General features: G+C 53.1%; 6 protein-coding genes across 6 annotated transcripts; 5 read left to right on the top strand and 1 right to left on the bottom strand.

The window, feature by feature from the left end:
* Window positions 1–21: 21 nt before the first annotated feature.
* On the top strand, window positions 22–2,951 carry VTN00DRAFT_1459 (uncharacterized protein; the record flags this gene model as incomplete). The annotated part of the gene is made up of 7 exons (XM_069427568.1): window positions 22–29; window positions 109–346; window positions 438–492; window positions 552–1,446; window positions 1,503–2,077; window positions 2,130–2,532; window positions 2,588–2,951. 7 exons carry the CDS (start codon window positions 22–24, stop codon window positions 2,949–2,951), a joined length of 2,538 nt encoding a protein of 845 aa, XP_069292161.1.
* A 620-nt stretch (window positions 2,952–3,571) lies between these two features.
* VTN00DRAFT_1458 (uncharacterized protein) lies at window positions 3,572–5,098 on the top strand (the record flags this gene model as incomplete). The annotated part of the gene is made up of 1 exon (XM_069427567.1): window positions 3,572–5,098. One exon carries the CDS (start codon window positions 3,572–3,574, stop codon window positions 5,096–5,098), a length of 1,527 nt encoding a protein of 508 aa, XP_069292160.1.
* A 643-nt stretch (window positions 5,099–5,741) lies between these two features.
* On the bottom strand, window positions 5,742–7,076 carry VTN00DRAFT_1457 (uncharacterized protein; the record flags this gene model as incomplete). The annotated part of the gene is made up of 5 exons (XM_069427566.1): window positions 5,742–5,922; window positions 6,000–6,241; window positions 6,302–6,364; window positions 6,436–6,601; window positions 6,655–7,076. 5 exons carry the CDS (start codon window positions 7,074–7,076, stop codon window positions 5,742–5,744), a joined length of 1,074 nt encoding a protein of 357 aa, XP_069292159.1.
* A 607-nt stretch (window positions 7,077–7,683) lies between these two features.
* On the top strand, window positions 7,684–8,850 carry VTN00DRAFT_1456 (uncharacterized protein; the record flags this gene model as incomplete). The annotated part of the gene is made up of 4 exons (XM_069427565.1): window positions 7,684–7,733; window positions 7,793–7,916; window positions 7,974–8,492; window positions 8,560–8,850. 4 exons carry the CDS (start codon window positions 7,684–7,686, stop codon window positions 8,848–8,850), a joined length of 984 nt encoding a protein of 327 aa, XP_069292158.1.
* A 1,813-nt stretch (window positions 8,851–10,663) lies between these two features.
* VTN00DRAFT_1455 (uncharacterized protein) lies at window positions 10,664–11,589 on the top strand (the record flags this gene model as incomplete). The annotated part of the gene is made up of 2 exons (XM_069427564.1): window positions 10,664–10,715; window positions 11,021–11,589. The coding sequence occupies 2 exons, from the start codon at window positions 10,664–10,666 to the stop codon at window positions 11,587–11,589; spliced, it is 621 nt and encodes a 206-aa protein (XP_069292157.1).
* A 108-nt stretch (window positions 11,590–11,697) lies between these two features.
* VTN00DRAFT_1454 (uncharacterized protein) lies at window positions 11,698–15,428 on the top strand (the record flags this gene model as incomplete). The annotated part of the gene is made up of 6 exons (XM_069427563.1): window positions 11,698–12,346; window positions 12,412–13,325; window positions 13,380–13,439; window positions 13,510–14,857; window positions 14,923–15,174; window positions 15,289–15,428. The coding sequence occupies 6 exons, from the start codon at window positions 11,698–11,700 to the stop codon at window positions 15,426–15,428; spliced, it is 3,363 nt and encodes a 1,120-aa protein (XP_069292156.1).
* Window positions 15,429–16,101: the final 673 nt, after the last annotated feature.

The following is a 16,101-nucleotide window of genomic DNA, read 5'->3' as shown; positions in this document are numbered from 1 at the left end:
TAACTCCCCGACGCCTGGAAGATGGCCTCGTACGTGTTTCCTTGATATCCGTTCTGTCCGTGAGCGAGATGCGAACCAGAGCATGGGCTAATCCTCGTTTCTCTCCAGCAATATCCTTCAGCTCCCGTTTCGGCGCACCCACACCGTTTCGCTGTCCGATGCCATCACCCAGTACATCTCTTCCAAATATGATCAGCGCCCGGACATGTTCGCGGATGATCTTATGATCATCGACCGTCTGCGCTCGGAGGCTGTCAACGTACAAGAACCCCACGTCAGCGGTATCAGTCGGCTGGTCACCTATGCGGCACAGCTGAAGTGGTTGGGCGGGAAGTTTCCGATCGATGTAAGTGCAAAACTGAGAATTCTAATATACTGAAAAGGGGAAAGAAACCTGGTATATGGACGGACATGATCTGACTTGCGGGCTCGACTAGGTTGGCGTGGACTTCTCGTGGTATCCAGCATTTGGGTTCAATACTTCCAGATCGGGTGAGTCAAGTCCGGTTTGCAGCCTAAACAACTTATTACTGACAGATAATGAGTCGTAGTGTCGCAGAATAATCTTCGCTTCGAACTCGCGAACGTCCTCTTCAACCTCGCCGCGCTGTACTCCCAGCTCGCATATTCTTTGAACCGGACAACTTCCGACGGGCTTAAACAGGCATGCAACTACTTCTGCCAGGGAGCGGGCGTCCTGGCGCATCTACGGACAGATATCCTCCCGGACCTTCGCTCCTCTCCGCCAGAGGACATGGATGACATGACCCTCCAGAGCCTGGAATCGCTCCTGCTCGCGCAGGCGCAAGAATGCTTCTGGCAGAAGGCCGTCAAGGACGGGCTTAAGGACGCTTCGATCGCCCGACTGGCAGCCAAGGTATCTGATTTCTATGCAGATGCCAGTGACTTCGCTGTCAAGTCCAACGCCATCAGTACGGACTGGATCCACCACATGACGGCCAAGCATCACCACTTCGCAGCTGCAGCTCAGTACCGACAGTCGCTGGATTGTCTGGACAAGCGCAAGTACGGTGAAGAAGTGGCGCGACTGAGGGATAGTCTGACGTGCGTCAACGAGGCCCTCAAGGAGGCGCGTTGGATCAACCGGGTCGTGCTTGGCGATCTGAACGGTCTCAAGAACCGCGTTGCTGAAGACCTCAAGCGTGCGGAGAAGGACAACGATATAATCTATTTGATGCCCGTTCCTCCAAAGTCTGAACTTAAGAGCATTGACCGTGCATGTATGGTTGCCGCAAAGGCTCCACCGCAGGTTACCGATGCCATATCTATGCTTGGCGACAATGGGCCGCTGGGTCAGCCCCTGCTGGCCAAGTTGGTCCCGTACGCGGTCCATGTGGCTGCAAGCATCTATTCCGACCGCCGTGATCGGTTGGTTAACGAGACTATCATCGGAGAGTTGGAGTCGATGACAGACAAGCTCAGAGAGTAAGTTTGTTTCTTATGTGTTCAGAGATCCTATCGTACTAACGCTTTATCTACAGTCTGCTACAGTCTCTGAATTTACCTGGTTCTCTGCAAGCACTCGAAAAGCCGCTTGGTCTGCCGCCAACTCTCGTATCCCATGCGGAAGAGGTGCGGCAACAGGACGGGTTGAACCGCCTTCGGCGATCTCTCGAGGACACGGCTAAGGTCAAGGCCAATGACAAAGCTGTCTACAATGAGGGCGTCGAACTCCTTGCTGCCGAGAAGGCTGAAGATGACGCCGCGCGCACAAAGTATGGGACGGACCGGTGGACCAGAGAGCCGTCGGAGGTCGCAGCGCAGAAGATCTACACGACCGCGAGTGAGATCAACGGCTATTTTACCTCTGCTCAAAGCAGCGACGATCTTGTCGAGGGAAAACTGAGAGATAATGAGAAGGTGTTAAGGGTGCTCACCGGAACGAACAGAGATCTGGAATCGTACGTTCCTAGCAGTCGGAGAGCCGAGATCACACCGCAGGTGGAACAGGAATCAAGTCGACTGAGGAGTTGCCTGAATGAAGTCAGTCGTCTTGAGAATAGGAGGAAGCGGAGAATCCAAGAGTTGAAGGACAAGGCTCGATCTGACGATATCAGTAAGTTCAACTACGTTGACCTTCTCACCATTCAGCTTCTCATGTTTTATAGATCCGGCACTGCTCAAAGAAACCGCCCGTCTAGAGCGAGAGTTTCCAATGCAGCCGATCGAGGCGCGTCAATTCGAGGATCTATTCGAGGAGAAGCTCCATCTCTACGACCCCGACCTCGAAATGCTCTCACAGGAACAGAACGATCAAGATCAAATTGCCGCGCAGGTGCGTGAGGCTAACCGGGCCTTCACGAGGGCGCGCAAGGGTGATTCGTCGACGAAGGAGCGGGAGAAGGCATTGCAGGAACTGGAGAATGGCTATCTGAAATACAAAGAGATCATCTCCAACATAGAGGTCGGGAGGAAGTTCTACAACGACCTGGCAAAGATTGTCGGGCGGTTCAGAGAGGACTGCAAGGCGTTTGTCCACCAGCGGCGGATGGAGGCAAGCCAGATGGAAACGTAGGTCACTCGTCTTGCACGATACTTGTATTACAGGATGCTAACGACCCCATAGTGATATCACCAGCACAGCTGCCATGGCGTCGCTGAACCTGTCCCAGTCTCATCTCCGTCAGCAGTCGACTAGCCACCACTCTTCCCCTTACAGCCAATCTCCTGCAGCATCACCTCCGATCCAACAACGGCCGACGCCTCAACCGCAGTCGGCAACTCCGCCACGACCTCCTACGACTGAGGAGCCTCTCACTGCGCCTCAACCCACCCGTGCTTCTATCGCCCCTCCTCCGGTTGCAACGGCTGGACTGTGGTCACCGGAAGTGGGCATCAAGTTCGGCGGCCCGGCAGCACCTGCGCAGAACCAGGGGAGGGGGCAGGCGCCGGGGAAGTGGGATCCGAGTCATGGCGTGCGGTTTTCATGATCTGACAGAAAGGAGTTTGACGGTGGTAGGAGCTAGGTCTTCTGATTCGAGGTTTGCATTATCTATGTTTCTAGATTGAGGAATCAATTTGACTCCTCATGTACATACTTGGCATGCATACATCATACATATGATGATATGATTTATAAAGTATGAGCAGAAGAGAAGGACAATATATGGATTGGATTGATGAGGTGGGATGGGGTAAATTGGATACCCATGGTCTTAAATAAATATACCGTGCACATACCCAACAGTGAATGGACTTTCGCTCACTCAAGCGACCTCCGCTTCAATTACACCCTCTGATTGTCTATCCCCAGGATAATAGACACCAGTAACTCTCAACCCTGCCTCCCTCGATAACTCTTGCCGCTGATCCTCCGTTCGTGCCACACAGTCATGAAATCCTGCATGACTATCTGTGTACAGCCCTTATCACCACGTGACTTCTCCGAAGCGTGTTTGGGGCAGATCTGTTCGGTCTCGTGTCACCCAGACCCAGCAGGGACGTGTCCCAGATGCGAGAAGCTCTCCAGCCCTTTGTATTATTCCTCGGAAATGTGAATCCTCTTACAAGACGCGTCTAGAAATTACGATATTATTACTCCTGCGCTGCAATGGCCCGCCCGAAGACGGTTCGCGCCCCTACCACTGCGAGCTTACCGAACCACCTCCGGATCCCCTCGTCGACCCCATCCCTCGTGAAGACACTCGGAAGATTATCACGGCAATCTTTGCTCGATCTTGCACTTCAGTGGCTCGACGACAAGAATGTACAGTCATTCCCTCCGTTCCTCCAGCGGGACGAGGCTGAGAGGACTGAAGATGATGACGATGAGGAGGCTCGCCCCTACCCCGCCGCGCAGAGCATCAAGGAAGTGCGCGACGTCTACCGTGAGCTGCAGGACAGGAAGGGTGGGAAGCGCGAAGTTATAGACCGTATTCTCGAGGGCGACTGGCGCCATGGGATCACGCTGCGGCAGCTGGCGATGGCTGATATCCGCTACATCGAGGACCACCCGGCGAGCCACAAGTGGACGGCGTTAGAGCTCACCCGGATAAGCAGCAACAGCAGCAAGACCGTGACAGACGACGATAAAGACCTCTCCACTTGTCTCCCGCGCCTCCACGCCTCGACCTTCGTACAGAATCTCCAGCGCGAGATATCCCCGCTGGTGAAAGCCCACTACCACCTCTCGCGCTCCAAGTCCCTGCCGCTGTCCTTCCTTCGCATCTTCGTCACCAATTCTCCCTACCAATATCCCCGCCAAGCCGCGGGGACCTTCACAGATAGTGCAAGGATCGTCTACATCGCATTTCCGGACAGCTGTCCGTTCATATACACGTCGATATCATCCTCACCATCGTCAACAACGGGGACGAAAACCGCCTCGGCAGCGGCAACAGATACCCGCACTCTCCGACACATCGTCCGCGATGCAATCCCCAAGGCTCTCTCGCGCCCGCAGGAGCGGTACACGCTGGAAGGGACATCACTAACGGCGAAGAGTCTCCACGCGCTGCTGGCGCTGCGTGGTGCGGGGAGGACGAACGCCGCGAACGGCGCGTTCAGCATCTTTGCTGACGCTGTCGTCGAGGGAAGTCCATTGGATCCAAGACCATCAGATACTGTCTCTCCCGAGGAATATCGGAAGGAGTATGCTGGTGCGGCAGTAGCAGCAGCAGCAGCGGTCGAAGATGAGGAGGGCAAAGAGAATAAGATCCCCACAGCAGACACAGGACACCAAAAACGGGGAACAAAGTCCCGTCTGCGCCCAGAAGACGACACCGATCCCGATCCCGAGACATCCAAGAGACGGAAACTCGCCGTCTCTTCGCGCTTCGGCACCGCTGGCACACCGGCCTCAGCGGCGCCTCTTGACCGGCTCGATATCCGACTTCTTGACCCTCCAGTCGAAAACACAGAAGATATTGACGATGAGGACGATATAGAGACGCGCCAACCAACCATGACGCTTGCGTTCTCCGGGACAGACGTCGTCGCGGGCCTACGGAAGCTCGCTGGGCTGGGCATTGTCGATCCGGAGCGCATCCCCTCGTGGATGACGGGCGAGGAGGGCGTGAGTGTTGCTACCGTGAGGCGCGGGAGGCGGATAGTTGCGGATAACACCAGCGGAGGGTGATGGTTGGGTTAGCCCTAGTCTTCTTTTACAGAACTAATAGTCCTTTCTTCCTTGCATACATAGCATTAGCGTACGGACGGGGGGTGTATGTGATATTGATATTGATATTGATTCTGGCGTGACAGTGGACATGTACATGTACATATATATATATGGTTCTGGATACCCTGTCGTTCGGAGATCAGGAAGGTGGTTCGCATTGCAATTGTATTATTCATTATTTATGCTTTGCAAAACACTTGGAAACCGTACTGTTAATTCCAAAGAGGCCCTTCCCTTTTCAGTCTATAGTACAGTACAGCAACGTCTTCAATCCCGAGAAAAAAAAAGCAAAACCAAAGAAAACCTGCCGCGCAACAACATTCCCATTAAGTTGAAGGGGTATCATCAATCCTTTAATCAACCCAGCCAGTCTGTAGCCCAACGCCATGTTCCCATCCCCATCCCTATGGGCACACGTCGGTGATCATCCATCTCAGCGATCTAAACCATAGCCGGAATTACCAGCAAGCATGGAGGCCCTGAACTGAAGCCCTTCAATTTACCGTGCTGTCGAGCTCACCCATAGTAATAGAATCGCCGGCGTACCCAGGGCTGATAATACGTTGAATAGTCTGTCGGAAGAAAGATACACAGTTAGTATTCAATCTAGAAGAAGAATGGGTCTTGCACGGGCTAAATACAGGGACGGTCCCATACCGCGTTCGCCAGAAAGGCCAAGCTGCGCTGCGACGTTGACGTATCCCTCGTCGTTGACCTGACCTTCTCTCAGGAGACGCTCGAGATCGAGATCGTTCGCGTCGTCTGATTGCCATGATGAGCGACTAACAGACAAAATAAAATCAGTTCAAGGTGTTCCTGTAAATTGGATCGCAAGGCAGTGTATGACTTATTAACTCACCAATACACGCAGCGGACTCCTCCGTTGGTGCGCTGCGTCGCCGCCCACCGCTGGAAGCACGCCTTGTGGACGTTGTTTCCACAGGCAGCTTTGCACCAGACGATGTCTTCGGTCTTCGGGTCGAATTCCATGAAGCAGATCGGGCAGTCGCCTTCGACCGGCTTTCTCTTTCCGGAGGTATCATCAGTCGAGGCGTTGTCCTTGGGGCTTATGGGGGCCCGTTGGAAGATCTCGCGAAGTTCCTGTACACCGTTAGGATTTCGACATTTAATTATATGTCCATTGCGGATAAGGTCACTTACCGAGGTCAGAAACGCCAGCTGGTACTGGAGATGCTCCGGTGCTTTGAGGACGTTCACTAGCACCTGGTGGGCCATTAGCAAACTGATGCTACAAATAAAAATAAAAATAATATAATGACTGGCTTAATACTTACGTAGACGATATGCTTGCATTGGTTCCCTTTTCGTGCGTCAGGACAGGTGCAGGTCGGCTCCTTCCCGACGAAAACATGGTAAATGTTGCCGGTGGTCCCGACTATGTCGACTCTTTCTTCGGGGACTTCTTCGCTGCCACCCCTGGTGCGACCAATAACATACATCCTGAACACTGTTAGAGCTGCGCATAAGACTGAGACGTGGAATATATCTCGTACCTTTGAGTAGTCGCCCGCTCTAGTTTCTCCAAATAGCTTCTAGGCGGGTGTTTACGAAACACTCTAGCCCTGCGCTCAGACGTTTGAGCGCCAGGAGAACCTGTCGCAGTGCCCTTCGATTTGCGCTTCTTTGGTGTAGCCGTAGTAGCAGTGGTCACAGACAATGATGGATCATCGGTCAAATCAACCACATCGACGAGGCCCGAAGTGGCGGTTGCAACATTTCTCTTCCTCTTTTTGAACTTGACAGCGTCGAGTCCGTCATCTGCAGCTGCAGCTCGCTTTCTCTTAGTCGTCGTGGAGACGATTTGTGCACTTTCCATATGACAAGGGTTCGGAGTAGTACGCGTCAGTGGCGACGAGCTTGAATCCGTACCAGCAGTCCGCTTCCTGGACGATGATGGGGTGCATATAGCGCCCATTGTACGGGGTTCAACTTAGGGAAAGAGAAAGAAGGAAATTAAACAGAAATATGGACAGTAAAGATGTGTTGAGGAAGATCCTTCCCAGGTGGCGTTGAACGAGATAGTAATGGATATCAACAAGAGATGACGGCCAATAGCGCTGGTCGGAGCACGCCGGCTTGTAACAAAGACTTGAATGGCCCTCAACAACGACGCTGGTTTTCCATCAAGAAAGAGCAATTAGACAAATCTTTTTGACGAAAAATATAATTAGACACTCGTATGAATAGATATTCTCGAATTTATCAGGGGGATGACAGCCGCTGGCTCCCGCGTCCCGATGTCAAGCGGGCGTCAAGATAGTGGCTGTTTGTAAAGTTTGGAATGTTTGCTTTCTTTGCCATCCGTATCCGCGTGGGTGAAGCCATCCATGCATGCCATAGCCAATAATCCGATAACAAGCCCTGGATAGACAGCTTCCAAACGTCCCAGCAGTGCTGCATTCGAAATCCGAAGTCGCAAGATAAATAGCAACGGCTAACTTATTCATGGCACGGCCTCGTGCCCACTCGGGCGCTGATGGCCCGAAGGAGCCACATGCGGTCTCTCTCAAAGGTACGCCTCTATGGACAGTTTGCGCGCGGCCTGGCTGATTGAGATCCATCCAGTCTTACGGTAAGCCAAAGAGCGCGTTCCGGATCTCACCTCCTTCGCAGCATTGTTAACTGCTCCAGGTTGTCCCGGCCGTCCCTGTCCTCCCAATATCCTCTTCCAGCTGAGAACGCGAAGATCTCTCCCAAGGCATCATTAAGCTACCCCTCCGACGAAGCTGATGGCCAGTTCATACTTAGTCCCAATGTGCGTAAAATCTCATTTCCACGTGCTCTATCTTACGAGTTCTAACCGGTAACGAAGCTCACACTTCCACCTGCCTTCGGGTCGGCCTATGTTGGAGAAACGTTTGCTTGCTCCCTGTGTGCAAACAATGAACTTCCAGAAGACGAGACCTCGCGTGTCGTAACTTCCGTCCGCATTCTTGCGGAGATGCAGACCCCATCGCAGGTGGTGCCATTGGATCTGACACCAGGAGGCGAGGAGGCCCACACCGATGGTCTAGGAAAGGGGCAATCCTTCCAGAAGATCGTACGGTTTGATCTCAAAGAGGAAGGGAATCACATATTGGCTGTCAGCGTCAGCTACACGGAGACTCTGATGGCGGAGAATCTCCACGCAGCCAGCGGTAGAGTCAGGACTTTCCGCAAGCTGTATCAGTTCATCGCTCAGCCGTGCCTGAGCGTCAGAACCAAGGCCTCTGAATTGCCGCCATCTGAGGTTGATAACAAGTCTCTGGGGCCGTACGGGAAGACACGACTACTCCGCTTTGCTCTCGAGGCACAGCTGGAGAACGTAGGAGACGGTGCTGTCCTTGTCGAGGTGGGTTCTCCGCGCCGATCGACTGGGCGGCGTGTACATAGAAACATATCGTTAACTTCTTGTTCAGCAAACCATATTAAACCCCAAACCCCCATTCAAGTCCCGTTCATTGAACTGGGACTTTCAGCGTCCAGACTCTGTGAAACTTCAACCATCAACCTTGAATCCGCGGGATGTTCTCCAGGTTGCGTTTCTCGTTGAGCAAGAGCCTGGCCAGCAGGACGGTCTTGAAGCCCTACAAAAGGACATGAAGCGAGATGGTCGAGCAACGCTCGGGCAGCTGTCTATCGAATGGCGCAGTGCCATGGGCGATAAAGGTTTCCTGACGACTGGAAACCTGCTGACCAGAAAACGATAGCGAACACAGGGTGGTGATATGTTTACTCTGTACATTCACCGGAGTACATCGGAACTGCTAACGGTTAGGTATTTGGGTCCCCTATGGTATTTTGGTTTGCGGTTCTTCAGACATTCTTTCCTTCTTCCATAATAATCAACAGCTCGATTGTACGCCGTTAATCCATTATTGCAGCTTCGCGCCCCTAGAAGAAAGACCGGCCAAGTTTCCGGTTGTCTCAGAAGGATCACCATCTCCGCAGCCAATTCTGGTTGGATCGGCGGGTCATGAGTCAAACCGTCCGTGCTTTGCATAGTCGTTTTGGACATAGCATGACCGATCTACCTTTGGCGTTGCACGGTTGCTAGTAGACGAGTGCCTAGTCCGTACCTAAGTAGCAAACGTCCAGGGAGTATCCAGGTACGGGGTACTATGTATAGAGCAAGAAAACATCAGGGGATCAAGTCACGCATGTGCACGATACAGGCTGCGGCTGCGTCGACCTCAAAGTGAGACAATAAAACCAGAGTTGTAAGACACCATTCCGTACGGAGTCGTAGACGCTATACTCGATTACTCAGGCCGTATCCACTTTAGACAGGGGCGCGCTTGAAGAATTGCGGTGGGCTCGCCTGCCAAGGTTTCCTACGGCGCGATCCGCTAGTTTAGACAATGTCCCGCGCGTACCCTACCTAGGTACGGAGTAGTGGAAACTGGAAAAAGGCACAGATCCAATATAGCGCGGCTATTTCTGGAGTCTCGACATTCGGGTAACGGTGTCAAAAAAAAAGACCAACTTTTTGCGGCCGCCATGGGTTTTACTAATGATGTGCAGCACCAGATCCTTGAAAGGCCCTGAAACAATTGACCGCAGACTATGTTGCGCCTAACTTAGGTTCGAGACTATAAGCTGCGAGCATGAGAAAATAAGCAGCTCCATTTGTCGATCTGAGCGGTCGCTGGGACTTGCTCTGAATGCCGACGCGGCATGTTAAGTATGCTGTTTTCTCGATCGAGCAGGATGCATCGTAGTCAGTTGAGTGGCCTTTTGCCCTATTCGTTCTCAGTCATGACGCTATCACTCTTTGTGCTTCTCGTACTGTCCTGAGTAGAGAAACGATCTCCGCAAGGGCCGCAAGCTACGCAGTACACCGTACCAGGGCCAAAGCATACGGAGTAGTTAGTAGAGCTCCTTAAGATCAGCAGTGCTAGCTTGCAGGGTCGTTTTGAGGTCCAAAGCTCCAATGCACAGATGCCAGAGAAAACAGAAATTCCCTCGAATCACTCCAAGCTTCGTGAATCATGAACACGTCTCTGTTCCCAAATTAGCAGTCAAGGCTGTGGTGGTGGTTAGACAGGTCAGCAACTGCTGCAGAGGTTCTGTTCCTTTGCCCGTGGAGACAAAGCGTAGCTGCTGGCCTAACAAAGGTTAGGCATAGGCAACCCTTCGCGGTACCTGCATCTGTGTGTCTCATGCAGGATGCAACATGATTTGCGGTGGGATGGACAGCTCATAAGTTGCAAACGTCAATGCTTGTCAGCACTTTTTTTTTTGTCATGGGCTATTCCGGCAATGCGGGTAGCACAAGAGATAGCAGTTTTGTGCAGCACTCTGTAGTTGTACTGGTTCAACGGGGCTCCTTCGACGTTTACTCCGTATCGCTTCCCTGCATAGAACCTGGGTCCAATACCCACACCGTTCCCTAGCAGGGGACAGGGATCTCTGTTAGGGCTGGGAAAAGTACTCCGTCATACTCCGTATGGAACAGCAGCGTTTCGCCGCGGTTTGTGTCGGCACACCTGGGAGCCCTGAAAGATCAAGCAACTAGAGGGGATGGTTAGAACCTTTGTCCCCTCATCCAGGATGATCCTCCCTGCAGTGTGCAGTACGTACTTAGCACAAGTTATATCGAGGGCGTTGCCGACGTCGCACAGAGATAGGTATCTCTTATCGCTCAAATTCCAGGGCCACGCTTGATGCAGGTCCATTGTTGGCCTGGCTGTTTTTTCTGGAAGGGTTCGTTTCGATCGATCAAGCCGCTTCCGCCTCGAGGACGTGACGCAGAGAGACGTCGCTTTGAGTCAGATCGCAGCGCAACATTCCCATCCCTTTCCCATGCCATCCCCGCCCGGGGATAGAAGCTGAGCTTGAGCTTGTCGGTGGGCGAATAGTACCGTGCACGAGTATCAGCTACGCGCGACATCAGCGAGTTCCACCGGCCGCCCGAGTCTAAGGCCCAAAGCGTCCATGGTAGCGTGCATCTCCAACGGCAACTCGTCGCCAATCTTCGAGCCCTGCGCGGCCGACCGTCTCCAGAGCGCCGTCCCAGGCACGCGCTCGCCTTCAGGCCTGGCCGGTCGCTGATAGCTGCCCCTAGTGGCCCGCCTTCTACCCCATATTGGGTGTATCGTCCTTCCGACTTCCCTCAGCGGTCTGCCGTCGTCTGCGTGGTACGGAGACATTGTGTGCGTTCTTGTTCCTCCATCCTTTCCTTTTCGGAAGGCTACGCAGCCGTCCGCTTCTCGTGCTTCTGGCCTGCGTCGCCAGATCCCTCCTCTGCGTTGAGCCCGGTCAAAAAGGCTGCACACTTCCCCTTCTGCTCACAGTCGTTGCAGGTCGTCCGTCTTTCGGTCGTTCCCCCTGTCCGAGCGGTTGCTGGAGCCTTCCAGCGGCAGTCTGAACACCGCCCACCTCGACGTCCCGCACAATTGCCTCCAGCACGCTCGTTTCGACCCGCACAACAGGTCCCGTGGATGTGACTGCGTTCAATCTCTACCGGATGTTATGATCGTGGTGGGTGAGGGTTTTCATGATACGCTGTTGCTGTCGACGCTCATAGCACCCCCCGCGGGCTGCATACCGCCAACATGCCTCCCACTTCGACTTCGGAGGCGCCGTCAGCGCCTCTTGCCGACTTCTTCTGGATAGCAGGTGTCGATGGCTCGGATATCCTGGACACGTTCTTGAAATTAGGGGACGAATACCAAGCGAACGGCGCGAGTGCCCCCGGCCCCGCTGTCGCGGATACCATCGAGGAGGATGAGGATGAAGATGAGGAGGCGGAAGCAGACGATGACCAGATCACCATATCAGGGTCTCCCAGCAGGCCAAGCTCAAAGAACGGTTCACACCAGCGTCTCTCGAAACTGTCCAGCGAGGCACGGTTGTCAATGCGGTCAGGGTCGCACAGCAATCGAAGCAGCATGACGATAAGGGGTGCCGCATCACCGAACAGGTCGTCTCACCTTGGTCTTGATAATTTTGATTTCGACAGAGCTCTGCTCAAATTCGCTGCGGAGAGGGAGTCCTTCCTGTCGGATCTTAGCCTCAGCGCCGGAGCTATTACGAATACACCTACACGGCCGAGGCCGAGGCCGCGGACGCAGAAGATCGTCTCAGAGGAGGTATCTACACCGACGAATCCTTTGAAGTCTGGCATTGGAAGTGTGCGCAGGCACATGTCTTTCAGGGATATGAGCAGTGTGAAGAGGCAGCCCTCTTCCATTGGTCGTCAAGGTGAGGCGATGAGTTCCTGATACACCTACAGCGCGGTTCCCAGTTGCTAATCTATTACTCTACAGCGTCTGTTCGCACCTCTAGACGTCTCAGTAACTACAATTCAGTTATCCCTGCTCCACAACCTTTGGAGACGTCGCCGACTATGCATCCTCTGAAACGCAGGTTCGAGCCCGTTCTACTCGACAGGTACCCGCAGAGGGGCATGCCGGACGAGGCGCAGGGGCGAGCCAGCTTCCCAGACTACGTACCAATGTTCGCCTTTCCGAACGATATTAACATTGTCTCTTCGGATCAGAGGCCGCGTTCTACGTGGCATGGTTTCGTCATGACTGCGGGTGATGGATCCAAGCTCCACGGAATATGTATAATAATATGGATACCGTTGGGCCAACGTGCTGCAGAGGAATTGGAGAAGCGCTGCGAAGAATGGCGGAAGGACAACATGACCGACGAGGAGAGAGAATTGGCAGCCAGTTTGGGTGAAAGGCTGGCAGCGGAGCGAGCGAAGCTTTCACGTCTGCTGGCACAGCTTCCCACGGTTCAATCTGGCTCCCAGCAAAGAGAAGAACTGGAGGATGAGATCAGCGCCGTGGAAGAGAAAATCGGGTTGATGACTGACCTTCTGCGACCTGTCCGACACGGAGCAGCAACGAAGATCGAGGGGCTTACCGATGGCGATACCGGATTCTGGATTCCTCGTGCCTACGGTATTCTAGGCAAAGATTCATCGATGACAAGCTTCTGGAAAGAGTGGCTGAGAGCGATAGCTGTGCCTATGACTGAAGGAACGGTGCAGAGGGTGCCACCCTGTTCGCCCCGAGTTGGTTACTGGCAGCCGTTGGAACGATATGTCATGAATCTCTGCACTGAAGCATTTAGCCCGAATTCATCGAAGACACAGGTTGAAATAGCCGTGAGGGAGCTGCGTCTTTTCGCACGGAAAGAGGCGGCCAACGAGCTTCCAGGTTCTCGAAACGTACGTTATTCTTCATCCTGAATGGGTCACAGCTCCAGCTAATCCATGTACCAGACTGACCTTTATGCCCTGTTCCGAGCACTCTCCATATCTAATATCATTGTCCTGTTCGAGGTGTGTCTACGCTGGCATTTCATGTTCCACCCACCGGGCAAGCCCGCAAGCTAACCGACATCGCCAATAGTACGCTCTTGCAGAATCACGAATAATTTTCCTGTCGTCTCACACGTCGATGCTGTATCTAGCCTGCAGGGCGCTTGTTGATCTTCTATTCCCTATTCAGTGGACGGGGGTGCTGATCCCCGTGCTTCCCGCTCGTTTGATCCAGGCGCTCGAGGCTCCCTGCCCTTACATTGTTGGGATTGAGCGGAGGTACGAGAAAGTTGAGTTGCCGTCGGATGACTTCGTTCTGGTGGATCTCGATATGGATGAGATTGAAAGCACTGCCAGACCTACTCCATTACCCCGTCACCAACGGAGGAAACTTCTGTCACTCCTTCAGCTTGCAGCACCCCATCACACCAGGTACGGTGTTAAACCTGGCCCGCCAGCTTACGCTATTGAGACATTCCCGTACGACTCTTTCGCTGCAGAGAACCCTGCGATCTTCACTTCAAAAGCACAGTCGACCCATCTCGCGAAATACGTCAGTCTCAACTCGAACGCATTCGGTCAGGACTCTGCAGCTTTGGCAGCGTCTCAGCCGATTATTCACAATGCCTTTCTGAACGCCGCGAACGATCCCGCGCTCTCAAGAGGGTATTCCTCAAGGGGTGATCGGCCAAGCACGAGCTCAACGTCCAAGACGGGATCTCCACCATCACCGCGAGATCCTTCACCAACTTCAGGCCATTTCCCACCTACTTCTGCCTCCCGAACCGACTCTGGTTTAGCGATACAGGCATCTTTGCGGGAGAAGCGATCTGGTCATTTCGACTCTGCGTCTCGCAGGAGCTCGTCGTTTGGTGTGGACCGCAGGCAGCAGGGAGTGCCTAGGAGACCCAGCGTGCCGTTCCTTGGCCACACTTCCAATCTCTCGGTTACAACCCTCAACACAGATTATGGTAGTGGCTCCAGCTATGCCCCATCGGTTTATGCTCAATCTACAATTGCTGCTTCAACTATCGTCCCTCAGGCCACGGCACAGGCCGTGTACAACAACGAGAGTACTTGTTGGATTGAAGGACATTGTCTACAGCTACAACCGTGGGATGAGAAGGCTATCTGTTCGATTTGTGATGACATGGCAGAGGAAGGGATGTACAGGTGCTCTGCTTGCAAGACCTATGTACACAACAGGTGCGCTATGCAGATCTACGTGGTCTGTCCTGCTGCATTCCACCCTGAACAGGTTCGCGCAGCGTTTGTGCGGTGCTTTGCCAGCTTGTTCTATACGTATAAGAAGTTCCTTCAACCGGCAACGGGCGATAAGAAAAAGGCGGGTTTGACTTACAGCTTCAATATGGAGGCCTTCCTCAAGAGCCTGCCACATGAGCATGCGGAGTATATGGCTGTGCTGCAGCAGACGCAAGGTATGTTCCCTAGGAGGTCCTTTTCAGCTTTGTCCCTGAATTAAGTATTAATGGTGCCTCCATAGGATTCAACGAATTCATCAGCGAACGTGAGAGAGCGAAACCGAAGTCGAAAGACCCGAGGATAACCCTGTTTGACGAGATTATTTTGTCGAAACGAAACCGCGGTCGCTCTTCCATCTTCTCTGGTCGCATGATGACAGACTTCCTGTCGGACACATCTAACCATCTCTGGCGGTCAGCAGCCGCAACGACATTCCCCTCCAGCAGGAGCCAGCAGAATCTGTCCGGTGATTACAGCAGCGTTGTCTCACGAAGTAGGTCTACGTGCCATTTTCAACCCACAATGAGGAAACCCAGTCTACTACGCCCCAGATCTCTCTTTCAATGGCATTGAGCTGTGAGCTGACCCAGGTCTCAACATCGTATAGTCCCCGCCAAACTCGACACAACCCTAATGAAGGAACCTCGCATGATCCAAGGAATGCCTCGGATATCGAAGACGGCGAACAACGCGCGCAGGAAACCGCTACCGAAGCTCATGAACGGGCTATCAGTATCACCCCCATGATACGCCCGCTCCTTAACGTGGGACGATGTGTATGTGGGTGTTTGAGTAGATTCCGTGATGGATACGTCGCGCGACCTCGGACCATTCACCGTTCACATTTCCACGTAATGCGGTACGGAACGAGGTGGAAGCCATGGAACGTTTCGAAATGCATGATGCGGAATCATCGATCAGGTCACGATTGCGGAAAAGGAGTCTCGGTATATGCATGTGACGCAATCAGATAAGGTGAAACGCACATTAGCGGACAACATGATCTTTGCGCATATCAAATTGTATGCTCTTGATTATGTCTTGAGAATTTACGCTTGTGACTATGGTGTCTATGGATATGGGGGGCGGGTTGCTTCTCTTGACTACTGCGAAGCAAGAACCCTCCTCGGTGGATCTATCCTCCGGGGTCTTCTATTATCATTCTGGTTATTTCATCTTTCCCGACAGGATCTGCAGCTGCATGCAGATTCGCTGTGGGACAACCGCTGTCAGGAAGATATCAACAGTGGAGTACACGACAGAGAAAGTTCGCCCGCAACGCGAAAACCACAGGGATATCAATCCCCTAATTTGCGCTTGGAATAATAATTATCAAATTCTCAGTTTTGGTCGGCGTGCATAGTGGCATGACATGCGGATAATCGAATGATGCGGCAGGCAAGACCTTACAAGTTGGCTT

This window comes from Thermoascus crustaceus (assembly GCF_041956765.1).
Source record: "Thermoascus crustaceus strain CBS 181.67 unplaced genomic scaffold VTN00scaffold_1, whole genome shotgun sequence".
NCBI classification, from domain to species: Eukaryota; Fungi; Ascomycota; class Eurotiomycetes; order Eurotiales; family Thermoascaceae; genus Thermoascus; species Thermoascus crustaceus.
This window is presented reverse-complemented; position numbering and strand designations above follow the sequence as displayed.